Raw genomic sequence first — 26,142 nt, 5'->3', positions numbered from 1 at the left:
TATTAAACAATCTTACCCCATTTGCTAATGTTTTTCTTCTTGTTTCGAGTATAAACCCCATTTAATTTAGTTAGATTCCTTAATTAGAGTTAGATGACTTAATATTGCATATCAATCTGCTTTAAGTAATATTTTCTTGTTTTAAGGATGTTTAGACATTTTTACCAGAAAATAAGTATAGAATAAAAATAAAAAATAGTATCAGTTTTTCACGTTATAATAATTGTTGAAGCTTTTATGACGGTAAGTTGTGGTAGGGTGGAGGGCGGCGCCGGGTCGTGATTCCACACACCCGGCCCCTACTTGGGCTGATTAGACCAAGAGGGATAAGGGCCGACTGGAGACGGCAGTGCGTCGGAGAGAGAGTTACGGGCAGCTGTCCGACACCCGTGTGTTTTTGTCTTTCTGGTTAAGTTCATTATTAAATTATAATTTCTATTGTCAAGCCGGTTCTCGCCGCCTCCTTTCCCTTTTACCTTTACACTGGTGCCGAAACTGGGGAAGGAGGAGGGATGCGCCGTAGTGGAGTTCTCGCCGTTACCATCCACCCCAAAGGAGCAGCCGCGGCCATTCGGCGGTGGACGGAGGAGCCCGGCCGCCTGGAAGCAGAGGAACGGACGGCGACTGTGAGGGGAGGAGGAGCTCCCAACCAACCGCCTAGAGCGGTTACCGCTGCCAGGGGTGGGGGAGACCCCTACCATCCACCGGGGCCACTGGTCATTACAGATCATACAGACTTACAACTTATCTTGTTGAGGCTAATGATAATATAACTGCAAGAATAGTATGCATGTTTTGTTTTTTTCTGGATAGCAAGCCAGTTGCTAATATATAGCTAGGCACCAATTACAAATGCAATAACAAGTTCACTAGCTGTGTAAGCAACATACAATTGCGTGACGTTCCAACATGAACTTAACACCGATGCCACATTGGCATTTTTAATTACAGGATGTAGTATTAGCCGATTACAATGGTATTTTAGTTGTTACTACAAGATGCAAATGTGTAGCTATTATTTGCAAATGGCAACCACAGTTCACTTTCTTTGTCATCTTAGTTATCACTTAGCCAAGATGTCTCTTAGAGTGTTGTCTCTCAGTTGTCAAAAATGAGCAGAACTGTCACAACTTACCTGTCCCGCAGATGAGCAGTGTTTCATTCCCACTTGTTTGCCACATGTTACACACAAATGGAAACCATCTTCAACCAACAATCCTTCTGTATTTTTACGGATCCCAAAATACTTCCACACATCCAACTTTACCCATTAGAAGATGAATAAAGGGTCGGCTGCGTTCCTCCTTCACCCATGCTTATCGTCCATGTTGGTTTTGTTTACATCAGAGCGCACACGTGTCATTTGTGCCTCGTACATGCGGTGTTGTGAATCTTGATTGACATGATGTCAATGTGGCATGATTGTTGGTGTCAGACGGGCTGGTTTGAGTATTTCTGGGATTTTCACACACAACAGTCTCTAGAATTTACTCCGAATGGTGCCAAAAACACAAAAATCATCCAGTGAGCGGCAGTTATGCGGACAGAAACATCTTGTTGATGAGAGAGATCAACAGAGAACGGTCAGACTGGTTCAAACTGACAGAAAGTCTACAGTAACTCAGATAACCGCTCTATAATTGTGCTGAAGAATATCATCTCTGAATGCTGTTCTGAGATCTGGGTTGGCATGGTTGTGGTGGCACGTGGGGACCTACAGAATATTAGGCAGGTGCTTTAATGTTGTGGCCGATCAGTGTATATCATGATATTAAATAGACAGTAAAAATAGATTTACAGTATGTATTAAATAATCATAGTGTAATGTCTATTTCTGGATAATCCAGTCTTTGAATTAAATACTGTATGAATGAAAACTACTCTTTGTTTGGAACTTGACATTCATAGTCAAAGAAAAAACAAACAAACACTCAACTTGGGGCTCCCCTGCCTGAGAGAACGAGGGAGGAATGTGGCAGGGCGGAGGACGGGGCCGGGTCGTGATCCTACACACCCGGTCCCGTATTAGGCTAATTATGCCTCCGTGAGGGTTAAAGGCTGACTGCAGGGGACCGTGCGGGAGAGAGAGATCGTTTACGGACATGTCCGTCATGTGTGTTTGTGTCTTTGTTTTAAGTTTCTCATTAAAACTATCATTTATATTATCAAGCCGGTTCTCGCCTCCTCCTTTCCATGGATCCCTTTACAGCCACATTTCAGTCGATGTTGCTGCCCATTATTATTATTATTAGTAGTAGTAGTAGTAGTAAGCATCCTCAAGAAGCTAAAAATCTTATCAAAGAAAATAATACAGAAATAAAAAAAATATCCAACGAAAATAAACCTTTCTAGGCTCTGAATGATTGAAGTCCTCTCTATAGAGAATATATGAATATCTATGGGCAAACAAGGCCGGGTTGTTTTCTAATATATATTTATAACATCATTGGGACAGAATTTTAGTAAGGGTGATGTTTAGTTTAAATATCCTCTATTTTTGTGCATGCCACACAGTTAGAAGTTTGGACTGTCTAGCCATTTGAGATGTTTGACTCCCTCCATATCCGTGGTCAGTGTCCATGTTCTTAATGACGGACCGAGAGAAAAAACGTGCACAATGGCGTGCATACGTGTGCGCTTACTAGCACACTGCCGTTACCCTTGCCACTGCTGTAGTGTCAATGTAATGAGGCATGACATGGAGCACAATGACAATAAAGGGAAACCACACATCCTCTCTCGGTCTCTCTCTCCATATCATTATTCAGTATCCTCCTCTCCTGTGCCCGCTTGTCTTTAAGTGAGCTGAGCAACGACATGCACTCAACATGAAGCAACCACCGAGATATTACACTCCAGATTTTTCCTGCTCTAATGGTCATGTTCGGGCAGGAGAGACTGAAGTGACTCCACTGTTTGATGGTCATATCCTGTGCACAGCGGCAGCCAGCTAAAGTAAACACTGCTCGCCTGACACACGGTATGTTTGGGCATGCAAGATAAATTGATTCAGTCTGCCACAGAGGCAAAACCTGATATGTTCCAGTCCAGTATTGTTGAACACAATTTACTGCCTTATTGTCCCAGTGCATACAGACCGGGTTTGGTTGTTTTCCTGGCATGTAACGCTACATATGTTTGCAGGCTGATATGAACTGCTTCACATAGAACCGCAACTCTTATGCTATTAAACGTGTGGATGTATGCAGCTAAAGAGTCCTTCGATGATGCCATATAGATTCTGTAGGTGGTGGCAATATTTTCAAATAGCAATTTCTGGTGGCTTGCATAGTTTTTTGTTTTTTTGGTCTGTATTCCTTGTTTTTCTCTCTAGCGTTTCTTATCCTGTTCTCATTTCTTGTACTTGTTTGAACATCTTGCTGAACCAAAATGTGCATGAAAAGGCACAAAACTGTTGACTGAGGCACAATCAATGGAAAGCATGTCCCAAATGTGCCACGTATAACGTATCATTTTATTGTAAACAACGTCTTTTTAAAGCTACACCAGAAATACAGCATATATGACTACTGTTGTCACCATACCAATGTTTCAGTAGTCGGTGCCGATACCAGTGAAATTTCGCTAATACGGTAATATATTATTGAACTCACTCAGACTATTTAAAGTTACATTACAATGTAAATAATACATTAAAAGAAATAGTCACAACATAATTCCCATATTTCCATTTCTATTATTCCATAGTTGTGATGACTTTACTATTATTCTAAAATGTGAAAAAAGAAAATACCATTATAATAATAAAGAATGAGTTAGTGTTTCAAAACCTTTGACTGGTAGTGTATATATACTGTCTCTCTCTCTCTCTATATATATACACAATAGTGACCAAAAATATTGGCACCCTTGTTAAATATGAGCAAAGGTGGCTGTGAATTTTTTTTTTTTTTGGATTGTTTATCCTTTTGATCTTTCATTCAAAAAAGTCACAAAAATCTAACCTTTAATTAAAGTTTATTTAAATAAATATTTTTCTCCAAGACGCATTGAACATAATTATTGGCACCCCTAGAAATTCTTATGAGTAAAATATATCTTAAGAATATTCCCATTCATATTTTATATTTTTTAGTGCATTTGGATGACTATGAACTTGAAACTGTTCAGCCATGACTTCCTGTTTCACAGGGGTATAAATGTGACGTAACACACAAGCGGGTTAGAGTAAATAATATAGTTCTGATGTGCAGCAAAAGGTTTTTGAGCTTCACAAAATGGGAAGTGGCAATAAGAAATTAGCCAAAGCATTGAAAATACCCATTTCCACCATCAGGGCAATAATTCAGAAATTCCAATCAACTGGAGATCGTAAGAACAGTCCTGGAAGAGGACGTGTGTCTATATTGTCTCCACGCACAGTGAGGATGCTGGTTAGAGTGGCCAAAGAATCTCCAAGGATCACAGCTGGAGCATTGCAGAAATTAGTTGTGTCTTGGGGTCAGAAATCTTTAAAACTACAATCAGACATCACCACAATTATTTGGGAGGGTTTCAAGAAAAAAGCGTCTTCAGTTTGCCAGACACTACTGGAACTTCAAACAGGACCGGGTTCTACCGTCAGATGAAACGGATAAAGAGCTTTTTGGCAGCAAACACCAGAGATGGGTTTGGCACACACAGAGATGAAGTAGTACCCAATGCCCACAGTTAAATATGGTGCTTGATCTTTAATGTAGTGGGGCTGTTTTTCTGCCAGAGGTCCTGGACATCTTGTTCGGATACATGGCATCATGGACTCTATCATATACCAACAGATAAAAAATGTCTCACTGACCACAAAATCAAGGTTCTGCCATGGCCACCCCAGTCCCCTGACCTGAACCCCAAAGAACACCTGTGAGGTGAACTGAAGAGGAGAGTCCACCAACATGGACCTCGAATATGAAGGATCTGTAGAGATTCTGTATGGAGGAATGATCTCAGATCCCTTGCCAGGTGTTCGCCAACCTCATTAGGCATTATAGGAGAAGACAAGGAGCTGTTGGCAAAGGGAGGCTGCACAAAGTATTGAATAAAAGGGTGCCAATAATTATGGCCAATGCGTTTTGGAGAAAAATATTTAATAACGAGATATTTCCTCTTTCAATTGTTTTACTTAAAGGATAGATTTTTGTGACATTTTTGAATGAAAGATCAAAAGGATGAACAATGCAGAATTTTTTTCACAGCCTTCTTTGCTCATATTTACCAAGGGTGCCAATATTTTTGGCCACAATATCTCTCTCTCTCTCTCTCTCTCTCTCTCTCTCTCATCTCTCATGTCTCTCGCTCTCATCTCTCTCTCTTGTCTCCTGTTTAAATGTTTAATTTAATTTTCAAAAAGGTATAAAATCAAATTAATTCTTAAAACTTTTAACAAGTAAAAACTGAATAATTACTTTTCATTTTTCACAAACTTTTATAGTTAAATTCCAGTGTAAAGTAAAATGAAAAGAAATGCATGCTTCCTTTAAGTGTTTCCCACTAAGTATGCATTGCTTAAGTGTTTTTAAGTAGGGCCCCACAACAATTACTTTCAATTTGTTAACACGGTTTTATTCAGTATTATTGATTAATTACTACAGCAGTGAATATTACATTTGACGATATAGTTTTAATATATTTCTGCTGCAATTTCTTCATTTTCAGGCATCTACAGTAGCTTTATTTTAATGTGAGGTATGATTTTGAGGTGTAGTTTGACGGAAGTTTCACGTCTCTGGACAAACAGTTTGTCACATGGTCCAGTGTGATCGTTAAAGCGCAAATGTTGTGATTTCATTAAATAAGTATTTAGTGTACACAGTGAATTAGTGCTCTGCTTTGTCATCTCTTACGACGTCTGTGGAGTTGAGTTATGAGTGCGTCACACATTCATTTAAAGCACGCAGCACATGCAGATGTGATTAATAATCACACTTGGACTCATCACGATTTGAATGATTACTTGTGCATTTCAGTGTGCAAGGAGTAACTGAGCACATGCTCAAATAACATGTGAGCCGTGTGTCAGTCAGACAGACTCACTGGGACTGGATTAAGTCAGTGCTCGGTACTACACAAACACAGGTATGGTGACATCTTTTTTATATCAGTACCGAATTGGAACCGAAGTTCCGGTAATTTTGACAGCACAATTTATGACTATATCAGGGCAGGTTGGCTAGGTAGTTACTTTTCGTTTTGCTAATGGTTATCCGATTGTTATCTACAGATGGAGAACAAAAGAGGAGGAACAAGACAAATGAAGATTCATTTTCCCAGACAACAACTTCAGAATGCAAAGCATATGGATATCACTGGAGAAATATCAGAAAAGTGATGCTGGTACTTCTCTACAACCTGCAAGAGCACACAGTGTTGCATCCATCATATTCTCTGGTCTTTGAACACGTGCAATTCTGTGAAAATGTGCTGTCTTCCTGTATTGAAAGGAAAATCTGGAATCTTGTGTATGAATAGTAAGTGGTTTGTGAGCACAGGTAGTTCCTCGATGTACCTTGTGCGGCTGTGAGTGACATTAATGGTGCAAGCGTATAGTGGGTATACTGTGCATAGTATCTATATGAGAGGCATTCGTTTGGATCAGCTACTCTTGAGGTATCATTTATAATGGATTGGCTGCTCAGTGAGGTATAGCAGTGGAGTTTTTGCTGTTGATGGAGGAAAACAGGCAGATGGTGTTTATATTAAAGGAATATTCTGGGTTCAATACAAGTTAAGGTTAATTGGCAGCATTTGTGGCATGATTTTGATAACAAAAAAAGTACCTCCTTTACTTTAACCCTCCTGTTATGTTTGGGCCATTTTTGACCTGTTTAAGAGGTAAACACAGTGGAAAAGTAATTTGAATGCCTTTGGGTTCTACTCAACATTGACTAAATGAGCATTTTATAATGATTTTATAATGCTTGTTTATATTTATGGAATGTCACTTTTTGTCTACATCTTAAAATGCTTGTTTTCAATGTGTTAAGAGTGTCTCAATGATGTTTACATTACAAAGCCATTGAAATAAACATTAATGATGCCCAGCCTGGTCAGGCTGGTTTTAAAGGGGTTTTGAACCCTTTTTTAGCTGGTCAGGCTGGTCTTAGCTGGTCAGGGTGGTCAGGATGGTCGTGGCTGGTCAGGATAGTCTTAGTTTGTCAGGCTGGTCTTAGCTGGTCAGAGCTGGTCAGGCTGATCTTAGCTGGTCAGGCTGATCTTAGCGGGTCAGGCTGATCTTAGCGGGTCAGGGTGGTCTTAGCTGGTCAGGGTGGTCTTGGCTGGTGAGGGTGGTCTTGGCTGGTCAGGATAGTCTTAGTCAGTCTGGTCCTAGCTGGTCAGGCTGGTTTTAAAGGGGTTTTAAACCCTTTTTTAGCTAGTCAGGATGGTCTTAGCTGGTCAGGGTGTCTTGGCTGGTCAGGGTGGTCTTAGTCAGGCTGGTGTTAGCTGGTCAGCCTTGTCAGAGCTTGTCAGGCTGGTTTTAAAAGGGTTTTAATCCCTTTTCTTAGCTGGTCATGCTGATCATAGCTGTTCATTCTGATCTTAGCTGGTCAGGGTGGTCTTGGCTGGTCTCCCAGCCTGACCATCCAAAAAGTGTTCAAACCCCCTCTGAAACCAGTTAACTGACCAGCCTGGCTAGGCTGAGCGAGCAGCTAAAACACTTAAGCTGGTCTTTTCAGCAGGGATGTACAGCAGGGGTCTGCAACATTTCTGACATGAAGTGACATTTGAAATTCCTCTGTTAATCCCTGAGCCAAACCTCCTCCAAAAATAAAGACCGACAGACAGACAGATATATGGACAGACAGGAAAACAGACAGACCCTGTCCATGCAGAATAAAACGACTTTTATAAGGTTACTAAAATGGAGTCATCTCATGTGAGTGATTGATTTATACCTATATTTCATAATTACTGTTGATTTTATTGAGTAAAAATGTAAGTGAGGAACACAATAACTGAGTGCACCTTTAATGATGTTGATTTGAGAGTCACCGTCTGAGTGTGGAACGTTAAGGACCGCGTATGCCAGCCTGATCATCTCAGCGGTAACTATTTATTTACACCAGGCAAGTACGCTAGTGTTCTGAAAGCAAAAAGTAACTAATAAAAAAGCAAAGAAACTGCAGGCTGTCATCTGCTCAACCGCTCAGCACGACCACTTTACTCATGCGACCCTCCATCGCAGCGTTGCTAAACCCGATGTGTGTCGCGCATTGAGCGGCTGGTGATGAGCGGTGGTCGTGTGAAGGGTTTGTCTGGGCTGAGCGCTTCTACTGACTAGCGCTGTTTAGTCACACTTGGCATGAAGCAGCGAAGGACAGCTAAAATAATTTGCGGACCTCCTGCGGTACAGAAACAGACTCCTGGTGGTCACAGACCCCCTGTTGAAGACCCTTGATCTATTGTCCACATGTAGTCCCACAACTCACAAATAGGTGGCGCTCCTTCCAGTTTAAATGCTACTATACAAGCCTGTGTTTAGTGTAAACTCATGTGGGTAAGCCTATGACAATTTTCATCTTCATAATTAATCAGTGTGTTGTAAATATACTGCAAATCTTTTGTAATCGATACAATCGAGTCATTTATGACCAGAAAATCACAGATGTCATTATTTTTAAACGTAACCAGAAGGGTTTAATAAAGCACAAATGTGTGTTGCAGTGAGACACTTCTAATGCAAGTCAGTGGGGTTTAATCTGTAAACATTAAAATACTGTTTCAACAGTATAAACACGAGACATAAACAATATGTGTGTGAACATGATTTTACTGTCATATAATCACTTAATAACCACAACTGTATAGTTACATCCAATTTACTTCTTTGTTGCCATGACGATGTAACACCACAAACCATAAAACCCTAAAATGACTGTGAAAAAGATGATTTCACAGCTCAAATAATGCACAAGTTTTCACAGAATTAAGTGTTTTTATGTAATGATAAGCTTCACATTTCTGCCTTTAAACCTTTCAATAATGGGCCCCATAGACTTCCATTGTAAGGGTCTCACTGGAACACAGATTTTTGCTTTTGTAAGGAAAAGGAGGGACGAGTCGGAATTTTTGGTGGAACTTTGTGAAGCTGTACTTCAATTGAACCCGGACTATTCCTTAAAGCCAACTGCTCAGAAAGGAGCTGCAACAGAGCTGTTAGAAAAGTACGGACACAGAATAACAGTTTGCCTATGCTGGTCCACCAGCTAGAACAGCACCAAACCAGTATAAACCCACCTGGACCAGCATGAATTTCCTAAGCTGGTCTTCTCAGCAGAGCGGTCACGTGTACAGCACACGCATGTTCAGGTTCACACACACAAAGACTAACATGAGCCGGAGACTCGAGTGCTTGTTCCAGTGTGTCTAATGTATTATTTAGGCTAGATTTGTTGGCTAATTATAAAAGGTGGTGCAGAAAGGTAGAGTAGTGTGGCAACAGAGGAGCACTTATCTCCTGCTGAATTATTATGTTGATTTATGACCAAGGGTTTGGGGTTGTGTATTATTTAGAAATACACCAAATGAAAGTGGCTCGTACGTTCACTGTAATAAGAAAAGTTATATGCTAAACTTGAGACCTTGAAGTCATTTTATATGAAATGCAAAACTGTAATATTCCAACACAGAACCTGCAATTCTGAAAATGTCAACAGGTACAACCTACAGTTATACTCTTATGATCGCTCTCATTTATCACTCTTTAAACTCTCACTACAGATGGTGTGATGGAGGTGATGTTTCTAGAGTCATAAGACCTTTGATTTGTGCTGAATTTGGGCGGTGATGGCAGGGTACGTTTGAGAAGACCATGGCGCTCTCTGCAGAGTTATTGTTTGGATTACTGCAGTGTCTCCCATCGACTCTACTTGTCTCTCGTTTAGTTTGGGCTTATTGCAACATCTGTGAAATCGATTGCCTCGGCCTCTTTCTATCGCACATCTGATCAGTGTTTGCCTGATCCACCAGGTGTAAAGCCTCCCTAAACCAACGAACACGGACTCACACAAACCCACATGCCGTTTATATACACACAAAATCAATATATTTCATTTCAGAACTCTCTCTGCCAAGACGCTTATCTGTTCCCCTGTGTTTAGAAATGTAAAAGCAGATTAACCCAGACAACTTCTTCAGCTCTGACTAAAGCAATACCCCTGCAAAACAATTTGCCAAAATATGAAATTCCCAATACTTGAACCACAATGATCAGCACTCGATTTCATGTAAAACCCAATACTTGACATCCAGAATATGAGGAGCAATTTAAAACGAAAAAATGCCGAAGTTTAAACCTCCTGAAGAAGAAATTCAGTGGTTTGGAATCAAGGATTATAATTTTAATGAAATTTCTGTAATCACTAAATGCATTCTGTAAGTAGGATCCACCAAAAAAAGTTATTCATAAATAACATTGAATATGTTTACAATCTTATGATGAATAGATTTTTAAAATACACATTTAATGTACGAACTGTATATATATATTTGTAAGCATGCAATTCTGGTTCTCTTCACTCCATCTCAATCTGAAAATTGTCATTTTATTCCACTAGATGGCAGCAAGTACTAGATAACATTTATTTTTCCACTAGCACATTCCATCACAATTCACAGATGTGAACTGTAGGGGGCGCTCTAACACATTATATCCCTCACAGATGTGAACTGTAGGGGGCGCTCTAACACATTATATCCCTCACAGATGTGAACTGTAGGGGGCGCTCTAACACATTTTACCCCTCACAGATGTGAACTGTAGGGGGCTCTAACACATTATATCCCTCACAGATGTGAACTGTAGGGGGCTCTAACACATTTTACCCCTCACAGATGTGAACTGTAGGGGGCTCTAACACATTATACCCCTCACAGATGTGAACTGTAGGGGGCTCTAACACATTATATCCCTCACAGATGTGAACTGTAGGGGCGCTCTAACACATTTTACCCCTCACAGATGTGAACTGTAGGGGCGCTCTAACACATTTTACCCCTCACAGATGTCAACTGTAGGGGCGCTCTAACACATTTTACCCCTCACAGACGTCAACTGTAGGGGCGCTCTAACACATTTTACCCCTCACAGATGTGAACTGTAGGGGCGCTCTAACACATTATACCCCTCACAGATGTGAACTGTAGGGGCGCTCTAACACATTATACCCCTCACAGATGTGAACTGTAGGGGGCACTCTAACACATTTTACCCCTCACAGATGTGAACTGTAGGGGGCGCTCTAACACATTTTACCCCTCACAGATGTGAACTGTAGGGGGCACTCTAACACATTATACCCCTCACAGATGTGAACTGTAGGGGGCGCTCTAACACATTATACCCCTCACAGATGTGAACTGTAGGGGGCACTCTAACACATTTTACCCCTCACAGATGTGAACTGTAGGGGGCACTCTAACACATTATACCCCTCACAGATGTGAACTGTAGGGGGCGCTCTAACACATTTTACCCCTCACAGATGTGAACTGTAGGGGCACTCTAACACATTTTACCCCTCACAGATGTGAACTGTAGGGGGCTCTAACACATTATACCCCTCACAGATGTGAACTGTAGGGGGCACTCTAACACATTTTACCCCTCACAGATGTGAACTGTAGGGGGCTCTAACACATTTTACCCCTCACAGATGTGAACTGTAGGGGGCTCTAACACATTTTACCCCTCACAGATGTGAACTGTAGGGGGCGCTCTAACACATTTTACCCCTCACAGATGTGAACTGTAGGGGGCACTCTAACACATTATACCCCTCACAGATGTGAACTGTAGGGGGCACTCTAACACATTTTACCCCTCACAGATGTGAACTGTAGGGGGCGCTCTAACACATTTTACCCCTCACAGATGTGAACTGTAGGGGGCGCTCTAACACATTATACCCCTCACAGATTTGCTCGTCCATAGACATTCAGTCTAATGTTCAGTTCAAGCAACACCCGTGTTGTTTCATTGAATATCTCGGCCTCTGAGTGGACTAGAAGATACATCTAGGTGTCTTTAGAAAGATGAGATCCTTTTCTTTGCGGTGATGTATAACATTAATCAATATCCATGGGAGATAACATTTATATTGGATGATTTGTTTAGCATGCTTTTCCTGCTGGACCGCATGTACAGTATTTAAGATTTAACATTTGATTATTCACACAAACAAGCTCACAGAGAAGTAAAAATGGCTTATTTGTTAAAGAACTTCCTAGGGTAAAAGCAGATATAATTTTTTTTAGCTATTTGGGACTTACAGATACAACAGTTATCGCAGCATAAATGAGAAATATCATATTTCACTTTGTTATTAAACTGTACAGCTTAATGTGTTGCACCAATACCACAGTCAGGTTCATGAGAATGAGAGCTTTCATTTGATATATGACTTGTCTAGTTAACTGCTATTTTAAAGACTTTTATATTCATATTTGTACCACGTAACCACTAGGTGGCGCTGATTTGCGACACGCAGCGGCGGAGCTAGCGGGTGGCCAGGGGTGGCCATGGATGGAAGCCTGGCCACCCCATTCGCAATTGCCGTTTTAGTCATTTAATTGGTACAATTTAGTTCTTTAGAGGTGAAATCATCTCTGTATAAATGTACAAACTTAACATGTGTGCACACCAAGGTCACCAAACCTCTCCGTCCCAGGTGTCATTGTATCCACCGACAATATCAAAATGCTGCCCGAACATTTCTATGCCACCACAGACAGATTGCGTGTCCCCCCTGCCTGGCCACCCCTTTGAAAAACACCTGGCTCCGCCCCTGGCGACACATATGTTAGTGCAACACATTAAACTATACAGTCACGTTCATGAGAATGAGAGCTTTCATTTGATATATGACTTGTCTAGTTAAGTGCAATTTTAAAGACTTTTATATTAATGTTAATATTAATATTTGTACCACGTAACCACTAGATGGCGCTGATATTCGAAGCACATTTTTTCAGGCCTTCTTTTGTTATTTGAAGTAACATAAATACAGAAGTGATATCTATGAAAAGTTCAGATTCTAAGCTTTCAAACGATCCCTCATGAGCATAACTTGAACTTTTTAAGTGTTAACTTTGTTGAAGAAGTTTAGTGCAATTTCTGAGTTTCAATCTTCAGCATCTTGAAAAGATCAAAGCAGCTGTGCCATTGTTTTGCAATGCACGACTGCTGGGTGATCGAAAGGCTTTTCGTAATGTTTATTCTTTCATTGAGTACTATAATGCCTTTGCTCTGCAAACTGCCCACTTTCATCCCACATAATAAGATTTTGGTGTCCGAATCAGCATGCGTTAGAAATCGATGGAAACGACTGGGAGGAGCTTCAGCGTTAGCTAATAACAGCGGCGAATGTGGCAAAGAAAATTCATCACATTGTGACAGGTTCTATTACGCCACTCTAAAAAGGTCAATCGGATTAGAAACACGATTATGGATATTTTCATCTGGCGGTTTCACACATGCTGCTCGGTCTCTGTCTGGCTCTTAAGTCGCTCTTCATCAGGTGTGTCCAACATCTCGTTGTGTTTCCATACAGCCGGAGGAGGTCATGGCACAATATCGATTATGTGGAGCTAAAGCTACTAAATGCTTAATCAGATCATCTTACTGTTGTTAAGACTTTCGCTACAACATGTTTATCTCTTTCGGCCACTTTTTAGAAGAAATCTTTTTGGTCAGAGTGTTCAAACGACACGATACGTGATGTGATAATATCTTGTACCTCAGGCTTTAATTACACTGTATGTTTTTTGTCATATATATCGAAAACCAAAGTAAACCCGGACGCTACATGAGAACGTTGAAACATGTCTCGAAACTGCAGCCATGCTCAGGATTTTCTTTCCTCTGCTTTCAGACGAGGTTCGATAGATCAAAGTTAATTGACCTCTCTATTGAACTTTAGAAGCTATGCAAAATGTCAACAGTACATATAAAATGCTAAATAATAATGAGTATAATTTGCAATCGATGCTTGGCGTCTGCGTATTGATTCTATATCGGGATGAAAGAGCGTCATGGTGTTATGCCATATTGATTTTTCCCACCTCCAGTACAGATCATTCAAATGATCATATAAAATGCCATCACATTGGCCAAATAAAGAAAGCCAACTGCTAGACAACATTTCATGGAAACAAAATCATGTTCATTCATGCCTGCAGGGTTCACATGAGGGACGACCCTTACAGATACAACACTGTCGCATTAGGCCCCACCTCAATCTACTGTCAGTCCTTTTCGTTTTGAGAACCCTCAGCACAAAAGAGTGCAACAGTTCAGGGACACTGCTGCTGTGCTTGTTTTATGCGCTTTGTTGGCCGCGATTCTCTGATTGGTGGAGTTTTTGGCAACGCTTTCTGTGAAGCACATATTTATAATGCCTCAAAATACACCTTATGATATGTTATAACCTCTCATGAATAGTTATAACTACAGTTATAATACATTATAAGACTTCCCCTATTCATAGTTATACTTGAGCAATATCACACGAGCAAGAGTGCGATATGACCCTACATTTGTGCATGGAACTACTTTCTTACGTGACCAATCAGAATCTGCCGTTGCTGGTTCAAAACAAATGATGCATCCAAACCTCTGTTAGTAATTCGAAAATGTCACTTCAGAAATAGTATCACGGCTTGTGCTGTTTCTAACAAGTTATTGGATAAACAAGGATGAGTGTGTGTGTGTGTGTGTGTGTGTGTGTGTGTGTGTGTGTGTGTGTGTGTGTGTGTGTGTGTGAGAGAGAGAGAGAAAGAGAGAGAGAGAGGTCATTATTATAATGCGTTATACACTATGAATAGGTCATTATTATAACGCGTTATACACTATGAATAGGTAATTATTATAATGCGTTATACACTATGAATAGGTCATTATTATAATGCGTTATACACTATGAATAGGTCATTATTATAATGCGTTATACACTATGAATAGGTCATTATTATAATGCGTTATACACTATGAATAGGTCATTATTATAATGCATTATTATAATGCATTATACACTATGAATAGGTAATTATAATAATGCATTATATACTATGAATAGGTCATTATTATAATGCGTTATACACTATGAATAGGTAATTATTATAATGCATTATACACTATGAATAGGTCATTATTATAATGCGTTATACACTATGAATAGGTCATTATTATAATGCGTTATACACTATGAATAGGTCATTATTATAATGCGTTATACACTATGAATAGGTCATTATTATAATGCGTTATACACTATGAATAGGTCATTATTATAATGCGTTATACACTATGAATAGGTCATTATTATAATGCGTTATACACTATGAATAGGTCATTATTATAATGCGTTATACACTATGAATAGGTCATTATTATAATGCATTATACACTATGAATAGGTAATTATTATAATGCATTATACACTATGAATAGGTCATTATTATAATGCGTTATACACTATGAATAGGTCATTATTATAATGCGTTATACACTATGAATAGGTCATTATTATAATGCATTATACACTATGAATAGGTCATTATTATAATGCGTTATACACTATGAATAGGTAATTATTATAATGCATTATACACTATGAATAGGTAATTATTATAATGCATTGTACACTATGAATAGGTCATTATTATAATGCATTATACACTATGAATAGGTAATTATGATAATGCATTATACACTATGAATAGGTAATTATTATAATGCATTGTACACTATGAATAGGTAATTATGATAATGCATTATACACTATGAATAGGTCATTATTATAATGCATTATTCACTATGAATAGGTAATTATTATAATGCATTATACACTATGAATAGGTAATTATTATAATGCGTTATACACTATGAATAGGTCATTATTATAATGCGTTATACACTATGAATAGGTCATTATTATAATGCGTTATACACTATGAATAGGTCATTATTATAATGCATTATACACTATGAATAGGTCATTATTATAATGCGTTATACACTATGAATAGGTAATTATTATAATGCATTATACACTATGAATAGGTAATTATTATAATGCATTGTACACTATGAATAGGTCATTATTATAATGCATTATACACTATGAATAGGTCATTATTATAATGCGTTATACACTATGAATAGGTCATTATTATAATGCATTATACACTATGAATAGGTCATTATTATAATGCATTATACACTATGAATAGGTCATTATTATAATGCATTATACACTATGAATAGGTCATTATTATAATGCATTATACACTATGAATAGGTCATTATTATAATGCATTATACACTATGAATAGGTCATTATTATAATGCATTATACACTATGAATAGGTCATTATTATAATGCGTTATACACTATGAATAGGTCATTATTATAATGCGTTATACACTATGAATAGGTCATTATTATAATGCGTTATACACTATGAATAGGTCATTATTATAATGCATTATACACTATGAATAGGTCATTATTATAATGCGTTATACACTATGAATAGGTCATTATTATAATGCATTATACACTATGAATAGGTAATTATTATAATGCATTGTACACTATGAATAGGTCATTATTATAATGCATTGTACACTATGAATAGGTCATTATTATAATGCGTTATACACTATGAATAGGTAATTATTATAATGCATTATACACTATGAATAGGTCATTATTATAATGCATTATACACTATGAATAGGTCATTATTATAATGCGTTATACACTATGAATAGGTCATTATTATATTGCGTTATACACTATGAATAGGTCATTATTATAATGCGTTATACACTATGAATAGGTCATTATTATAATGCATTATGCACTATGAATAGGTCATTATTATAATGCGTTATACACTATGAATAGGTCATTATTATAATGCGTTATACACTGTGAATAGGTCATTATTATAATGACCTATTCACAGTGTATAGGTCATTATTATAATGCGTTATACACTATGAATAGGTAATTATTATAATGCATTATACACTGTGAATAGGTCATTATTATAATGCGTTATAATTGTGGTTACAACTTAATGAGAAGTTATAACATATTATAAGGTGTATTATGAGACGTTACTAATGCATTATAAATATGGACTTCATAGAAAGTGTAACAAGTTTTTCTCTATAGGATCATGGGTAGTGTAGTAGTTCTCCACAAACAACTACTTAAAATATTATTATTTTATTTTTGAAATGGTTGAAATATCACTGAGTGATGGCTTCACAAGTAGGTTTATTTTGTAAGTTATCATTAAAAAAATCTAGTCATCTAAGAAAGAAAACATGGATTTTTTACTTCCAAAAGCAGACTGTTGCGCTCTACTGGGGGATTAATATTTAAGAGCTTAATTCAAAGCTTACATATTTAATTTGAGTTTGAATAAGTGATATTTACTGAGAGTTGATTAGTCCTTTCTGCCTTGTGTATCTTAGTAACAAACATCTTTAGGAAGCTGCTGTAGTTGTTCTCTTCCGGTCTCTTTGTCTATGCAAAGTAAACAAGTTTATGGTTTAATACAAGGATTAAACACCAAGGCCTTCATCCTTCAGTTGAGATGGTGAATTACTTGTAAATTAAGTTTTCCTTTTATTGTCTTCTGGGATGTTGAGGGAAGTTGGAAAAGGCTTCCGTTATTCCCTTCTTCACTGAATAAAACATACAGGGAGCATTGTTGAATTATGGATACAGTTTTTGCTTTGCACGATTTTCATGCTTAAAGCTGTGAGCACAGTGGAGATGAGACTACTGAATCATCATTGCAAAAATATCTGAAGGTGTGTCAGAATTAGAGTGTGTGTTTAACAGTGTGTGTGCAGTAAAGCAGGCAGCTTAGATTAAAATAATACATGAAGGTGTAACAGACACATCAAATATTGAAGTGAATTACATGTTTCCAGGTTCAGCTCAATCGACAGCATAATGTTGATTACCACAAAACTTCGAGTTGTCTCTCCCTTTCTTTAAAAAAAGCAAAAACCTGTGTTACAGTTAGACACTTAGAATGGAAGTCAATGGGGTCAATCAGTAAACGTTAACCCTTTAAGCTCGGATGGGTCCGCTGGCCACAAGAGAATACTTGTCAAAATATGAATATCTACAGTCTTGATCAACACAGAATAGGTTTTGATTGAAAGTTTAGAAGCTCTACTTACCAACACATGTAGACATTATGACCAAAACTGAACAAGTACTTTGAAATCTGCTATTAAATCAGATGTGTCTGTTTTGATCATTTATCACATAAATTGAAATCCGTAAAAACATCAATCTGATCAAAAAGTCATGTGTCATATGTTGTTGGAAAGCTCTCAAAGAGTAAAATACAACCAGAATATTTGTTTTACTAACAGACAAACATATAGCGAGTAACAGCTAAATATATGTCTTTGACAATTATGTTGGTGGTGCTTAAATGCTGCATTTTCACTTATAATTTAACGAAACATTAACAGAAAATAAAATGTCACATTTCATTATTTAGAGTCTGTGATTATCTTTCAAACGAGTCCACACACAAGATAATCAGATGTATAGATCATTAGATAATCCACATGAAGCACAATGTTACATATGGCCACCAGGAGATGGCACCAAATACACGACACAGACTCAATGATGACTCAAATGACACAGAATGAAACTCATTCTGTGAAATCTCATGACTAAAATCATGTCTGCATGCTATGCAAACCTTTAGTCATTGTTGTGTTTGCATGTGTAATTAGTTCTTATGTACAATTATTATCTTTTATTTGTTTGGAGAGACTTTTGGACACTATGATACATTATATTTGTAATGTGTAAAATGTTATTGCTTTCGCGTATCAACACAATTATTCTCAGATGCAGCTGACATGATTGTGAACAAAAAGAGTCCTCTTTTAATAACACCCAGAGATATATAATGTCAAATAAGACAAAAAAGGGGGAAAAAGTACATTTGTGGCTCAATGTTTTTTTTTTTTTTTTTTTATCAGTTTCTTAGGCTGAGAGTCTCAGAATGGATCATAATCAATATCATTAAAACATTTGAAAAGTTATCTTTACAATGATACCAAACAGTTGATGCTCCTTGTTTTTTGTTGTTCTTTTATTGTTGAGTTATAAGCCTTTAATTTTGGGTATGCCACTAAAACAGCAAATCTATAAAAACACCTTCAGAGCTTAAAGGGTTAAATGTATACGACCCCTTTAATTATCATTTTCGCATTTGATGACACGCTGTTGTGCTGTCGCAACATTTCATCATCCCAGTTTATTTTCGATTTCCTCTCCCTTGTACTTTCTGCTCTGAAATGTTTATTTTCTCACTAAATAAATGATTAATTTCAAGTTCAGCAGCATCAAACACATCAGAGATCAAAATCAATCACCTTGTACTAACTTCTAATTAAGTGTTAAAAAAGAAAAGTATATTTATATCATTCACACAGACTTCTTTCATCTTTTCTGGCAGTGTTTTTATTCGATTCATTAAAAGTAGATTATTCAGCTTGCATTATTATTTCCACTTCACCATCTTTCTTTAGATTCTGTTCATTTACACCAAACGTCGGTCGTGCCGGATCTCTGTCAGTGGATATTCAGAATGATTCAGATGGTTTAACATTCACTTGGCGATGAAGAAACATGCCAGTCACTCTGCCCTTCAGCAACCGCAAACTATCTCCCCAATGTTTCATCACACCCTTGAACTTTCATTAACTTTAATGATGCAGACGAGATGAAGGGAATGAGTTTATTGGTCTGGACGCTTTTGGCACACTTTCAGTGAAAGACAAACAGATCGGTCTTCCAAACACTTTTTGTCTGTATCTTCCCCTCTCAGCGAGTGATTTATTTCCAAGGACCGTTTTATAAACATGACAAAACAAAGCAGCCGAGCAGAGATGAATCAGAACACGATAGAAAGACGGAGAAGGTCAGAACTCATCAGAACATCATGTGGTCTAATTTCATCTTTACTGGGGAACAAAGAACCAAACTCAATATAATGCATCTTACAAAGCACTGATTGAACTTTATTATCCACAAACGTTATCTCACAATAAAGACAAAGTTTATTATTATTATTATATGTTGTCGGCAGGTTTTGAGTGGCAGTTGTAGTAGGTAGTTCACAGAAGACGTGACGGCGAGCGAACACAATCAGATGCAACAGGATGCATGACTCAAGCAGGGCTGGACTGGTGATCTGGCATACCGGGCATTTCCCTGGTGTGCCAATGCACTTTGGGGCCGATCAAGGGCAGACTGGCCATCGGGAGAACCGAGCGGGCCGGACGCGAAACGTGCCGAATGGGCCGCGCTAAGCTAAAATGACCCACTGAACTCAAACAAACAATATGTTATCATCTACAGGGTACCCATGTGACCTGGAAAACCTGGAATTTTGCAATGCACTTTTCCAGTCATGGATAATGAAAAAAATGCCAAAATGTCCTGGAAAAAAATATTGTGTCGACTGTAATGAGCGAAGCCCTGTCACATACATTCAATGACGATGGTCGGACCGCTGATTTTTTTTTCCAATTTATTCAAAAATGAATTCACACCCAGAGGCAGGGACGGATTACTGACCGGGCCAATGGGGCCAGTGCCCAGGGGCCCTTGACTATCAGGGGGCCATTGACTGCCCGGGGGTGCCCTGGGCTTTAAGGCTGCGGGATCTAGTTTGGTAACCCCCCCCCAGCTTGAAAAACCTTTTGGGTATGAAAAACAAAACTTTTGGGTGGAGGGGGCCCCTTGGAGATAATTGGCCCCAGGGCCTTTGCAAGTCATAATCCGTCCCTGCCCACATGAGGTATCGTGGTGATGCGGCTTTTACACCGTCGGATGAGAATTCATTTGTAATAATTCAATGATCGGAGTCCGCTGATACCGCGTGTGGCAGGGCGGAGGGCGGGGCAGGTCGTGATTCTACACACCCGGTCCCGTATTAGGCTAATCAAGCCTCTGAGGTATAAAGGTCGACTGCAGAGGATCGTGCGGGAGAGAGAGATCGTTAACGGACATGTCCGTCATGTGTGTGTTTGTGTCTTTTAAGTTTATCATTAAAACTATTATTTGTATCGTCAAGCCGGTTCTCGCCTCCTCCTTTCCATTGATCACATTACACTGGTGCCGAAGCCCGGGAAGGAGGCGGCGAGAACCGGCTTGACGATACAAATAATAGTTTTAATGATAAACTTAAAAGACAACATAAACACAGACACGACAGACATGTCCGTAAACGATCTCTCTCTCCCGCACGATCCTCTGCAGTCGACCTTTAACCCTCGGAGGCTTAATTAGCCTGATACGGGACCGGGTGTGTAGGATCACGACCCGGCCCCGCCCTCCGCCCTGCCACACCGCGGTTACCACATGTGCGGCTCTGTGATCTCTGCGATGTGGAAAACATGGACAGAACAACTAAATCCAGTCATAAAAACAGCGTTAGCTATAAAACACGGAATGTCTAGGGAATTGGCATATTTGGGATGAAAATGAATGTTTGAATGTACAATATGTGATTTTATCGTTTTTTATTTGTAATAAATTTGCAAAGATTTCAAACAAACTTCTTTCACGTTGCCATTATGGGGTATTTTTTGTAGAATTTTGAAGAAAATAATGAATTTGATCCATTTTGGAATAAGGCCGTAACATAACAAAATGTGGAAAAAGTGAAGTGTGTATATAGGATATATATATATTAGGAATGCATTAATTCATGTTAATGAACAGAACCGTATTCTACAGTGATAATGGACTTTTTAAAGCAACATATCAAATGAAACAAGAGACGCTACTGTTTACAACCAAACAGGTTTCAATGAAAACTAGGGGCACTTTCGTTGGCGCTGCGTCCGTAGGAGCGCTTCAAGGAAATTGACGGCATGTCACGTGACTTGCGGCAGAAGTTTAACACTTTGAATGACAGTATAGAGTCTTGTGTTGTGCGTTATGTACAGCGAATCCAAAATACAACGTCCACGCATGTGGACGAGGGGTCGAACGAGGATAATAGTGAAAGTAAGAGCATTTCCACACGCACAATGTGACGAGCACTTACAGGATTGGGAATAAACAGCTGTGTGGCCACAAGAAGGACACTTGTTAATGAGGCTTCAGTTTGATAGGGAGCATAAAGATTGGACTGTGGAGCGACGGAAAAAGATCATGTGATCTGAGGAGTCCAGATTCACCCTGTTCCAAACCGATGGGCGCGTCAGGGTGGGTGCACCCGTCATGCATAGTGCCCACTGTACAAGCGGTAAATGGTCTGCACTTATATAACGCTTTTTCTTTTACCTTAGAGGTTACCAAAGCGCTTTACACTGACGCATTCACACATTCACACACACACCAATGACGGCAGAGCTGCCATGCTGGGCGCTAGCCAGCCAACCCGCTCTACCACCTGAGCCACAACTGCCCCAAGCCTCTGGAGGCAGTTTTATGATCTGGGGTTGCTTCAATTGGTCAGGTATAATAACTAACTAATAAATAACTATCCATTAACCACAATATGCATGTTTTTTTATTAACTATTACACCCGTCGGGCACATAAAATGTCCTGGAAAATTGTGCCTTGAAAAAAGTGGGAACCTAGTGGCTTTTTGTCCATTCAATGCTCAATCTGCCACAATAGTGTCTTTGAATGACCTTCATTTGGAATCGATTGGCAGTCCTATTATTAAAAGCATTGAATCGTTTGACCTCAGTGTTGTCAGTGTTGTCTGTTACGCATGTCTGACCAGGATTATTGTTGTTGTACAGATGTTCACAGGAAACACCGATGCAGACACGGTGGTCCAACACAAACTCCCTCACTCAATCAGGACTCGATATTTGCGGCTTCTCCCTGTGGAGGGCAGTCCCAGAGGAGGGATGGGTCTACGGTTAGAGGTCTATGGCTGCACATACAGTGAGTACAAGAGCTCATACGCGGCCTTTCACATTTATTTCTTCAGTTTGATGTTGAAACAGTGTGTTCGTAATAGGGCCAGTATACTTGGGCTTTTCTAACTTTTTTGTTTTTTTAAATTGATAAAAAAAGGCCCTTAGTGTCCTCTTCCAGAAGACAAAATTATGCCTGTAGCCCACAGGGTCCCAAAGCTGTAATCATTTAAGTTAGGGTATGCCATTTTCATGATATGTGCTCCAAAAGTGATTCACTCTTAAATCAAATCAATAAGAAGGACTAGTAACTTCCTGTGAGGTCAAAGGTCTTCACCCATTCACCTGGATTTCATTGTTCCAGAGTCGGACGTGGCCGACTTTGATGGTCGCAGTGCTTTGCTTTACCGGTTCAACCAGAAGTCCACCAGCACAGTGAAAGACGTGATATCTCTGAGATTCCGGAGCCATCAGGCCGAAGGGGTTCTGGTGCACGGAGAGGGACAGAGAGGAGATTTCCTCACTCTCGAGCTTCAGAAAGGAAGACTCACTTTGCATCTCAATTTGGGTGAGTGAAGGAGGGATGGGGCGCAACACCAGGAGGAGTGGATATTTGTGTTTCATTTGAATAAGAAACTGCAGATGAGAATCACCATGTTTGATTCTGAACTTTCATCCTTTTATTCGCTATATAAGGGAGGGAGGAAAAAGAAAAGAAAGACAAAAACAAAGGAAAGAATAAAGTAAAAAAGAAAGAAAAAGGAAAATAAAAATACAGTAAAATAAAGAAAAAGGGATAAAAAGAAAGAAAAGGAAAAAGAGAGAATACAGTGAAAAAAGTGAAAATAAGGAAAAAAGAAAATACAAATAAAAAAATACCAAAAAAAAGAATGAAAAAGTGAATAAAAGGAAAAGATATAGTGAATATGGTAAAAAAAGAAAGAAACTGGAATATAAAAAGAAAAGGGAAATAGAAATAGAGAATATGGTGAATAAGAAAGAAGTGAATAAAAAAGGAAAAAAGACAAAAAATAAAAATAATTAAGGAAAAAAAAAGAAAAAGGAAAAAAGAGAATATAGTAAAAAAAGAAAAAATTGCAAAAATAGGAAAAGAAATAAAAAGAAAAATACAGTAAAATAAAGAAAAATGGATTAAAAAAGAAAGAAGGGAATAAACAGAAAATAAATAGAGAATACAGTCAGATAGAAAGAAAAAGGATAAAAGAAAGAAAAGGGGAATAAAAAAGGAAAAAGGTAGAAAAAGAGAAAATAAATACAAAAAGGTAAAGAATACAGTAAAAAAGAAAGAAAAAGGAATAAAAAAGTAAAAAAAGAAAAGAGTAAAAAGAGAAAAGCATAATTGAAAAGAGAGAGAGAGAGAGAGAGAGAGAGAGAGAGAGAACAGTAAAAGTGTATAATATCATCTGCTGCTCTTCAAAGGTTTTGACTTTTGTTTTGTAACTTTTAATCAGTGAAGATGAATCGAATCTCTGCCCGAGTTATCGAGACACTCTCAGAGATAATAATGAATGTTTCCAACAGGTTTCCCAAAAACATTGAGCCAACGCTGCTGTATTTCCATTTGATGTTTCCAAATCCGTCTTCTCTGTGCAGATGATGCCAAGACCCAGTCTAGCGGGCGCTCGTCCCCGGTCATGTTAGGAAGCTTGCTGGATGACCACCACTGGCACTCGGTTCAAATTGAGCGCTTCAACAAACACATCAATTTCACCGTGGACGGACACACGCAACACTTCCGCAGTCCGGGTCAGCAGGACACACTGGAGATCGACTATGAGGTGAGATCCAAGTTATCTGGCCTTCATGAGCTGGACATCAGTCAATCATACTGTATGTGTATTTATGGGATCGGAGCTTTCATGTACAATGCATTAAGTATTAGTGTGTTACTGATCTCTGGGATCTGTGCTTGTGTGTGTGTGTGTGTGTGTGTCTATGTGTTTGCGTGTCCTTATTCAAGCTCAGTTTCGGAGGAATCCCTTTGCCTGGCAAGCCTGGGACATTTCTCCATGAAAATTTCCACGGCTGCATAGAGAACCTCAACTACAACGGCTTCAATGTCATTGACATGGCCAAAAGGCGGAAGCCGCAGATCTATACGGTGGTAAGGTTGGACTTTTACAGTCGCTAGAGGAAGTGAAACTTGAGTTTGTAGGCTGTCAAATACCACTTCCTGTCAAAGTTCTGACCAAAACCTGTTGCATGGCATCAGAAGACTCGCAGTATGACAGGATCTGCATGGACCACTTTTATGATACTTTTCGGGCCTTTTTTTAAGCTTTAAAGGGAGTCACTGAGCACGTTTACATGCACAATCTTGCACTTATAATGCTTAATAAACCGGCAGCGTGTGCGGTCATGTAAACGCAATAAACGTCGCTCCATTATCAATGTAAAGGCCATAAAAGTCATATGAATTACTCGATTGACACAGGTAGATTTTTGCCCATTATGCCGATTTCACGGGGCATGTAAACACCTTTAGCGGTGTTTTTAGCGGCTAATCCAATGTTTGAACATGTTGAGCACATGCCTCTTCACAGTTTGACATCAAAAGTAGAGAATAACACAGATTTCTTGCATTGTCAGATTTTAAGCTGATTTTAGAGAGTAATCGGTGTATTGTGTGCATGTAAACGGGCTCAATATCAACTTCCATTGTATGAAAAGACCAGATCGGTTTTGATTTTCACAGTTTATTTTGGTCATATTTTTTGTCTTTTGATGAAAATGTCCTTTAAAATAATTTTTGTCCATTTAAATCTAAAATGGCATATGATTTTAGTTGACAAAAACAACATTTTAGTTGACTTTAACGTGCAAAATGACAAAAACATGAATCAAACTGTAACAGACTTTGGTTAAAACTTAAACCACATTTTTTTAAATGTATAAACTATTTAAAATTGTTTAGACATGTATCAAACTTAAAGATTAATATGTATAATATGTATGATTAAACCACATGAGAAAACTGTCCTATAAACATGAGCTTCTGATTACAAAAGGGAAAATGTACAGTCAGTCTTTAATTGCAAAATAAACCCAACGGGGTAATCATGACCCCGATGTGAAGCGCTTATTACACGGCTACTAACCAAATAAATAAATGGACATAAAATATTGATTTACATTGAAATAGTTTTATTATTATGTGAGAAGAAAGAAATCGCTGAACAGGTAAAT

At 38.6% G+C, this 26,142-nt stretch overlaps 1 protein-coding gene and 1 long non-coding RNA gene across 2 annotated transcripts in view; both read left to right on the top strand.

The window, feature by feature from the left end:
• Positions 1-26,142, top strand: part of cntnap5l (contactin associated protein family member 5 like) — a 105,670-nt gene that overhangs the window by 38,894 nt on the left and 40,634 nt on the right. The window contains exons 4-7 of the mRNA XM_052101607.1: positions 22,816-22,963; positions 23,300-23,503; positions 24,550-24,734; positions 24,917-25,060. Coding sequence (XP_051957567.1) covers positions 22,816-22,963; positions 23,300-23,503; positions 24,550-24,734; positions 24,917-25,060 — 681 coding nt within the window. The remainder of the gene's footprint in view (positions 1-22,815; positions 22,964-23,299; positions 23,504-24,549; positions 24,735-24,916; positions 25,061-26,142) is intronic.
• Positions 15,165-15,971, top strand: LOC127626093 (uncharacterized). Its single transcript, XR_007968405.1, has 3 exons — positions 15,165-15,408; positions 15,443-15,578; positions 15,885-15,971. It is a non-coding gene; the product is annotated as an uncharacterized LOC127626093 (long non-coding RNA).

The sequence above is a fragment of the Xyrauchen texanus genome, chromosome 32 (genome assembly GCF_025860055.1).
Source record: "Xyrauchen texanus isolate HMW12.3.18 chromosome 32, RBS_HiC_50CHRs, whole genome shotgun sequence".
Lineage (NCBI taxonomy): Eukaryota > Metazoa > Chordata > Actinopteri > Cypriniformes > Catostomidae > Xyrauchen > Xyrauchen texanus.
Note: the sequence above shows the minus strand (reverse complement) of the source record. Positions and strands in the feature narration are given on the sequence as shown.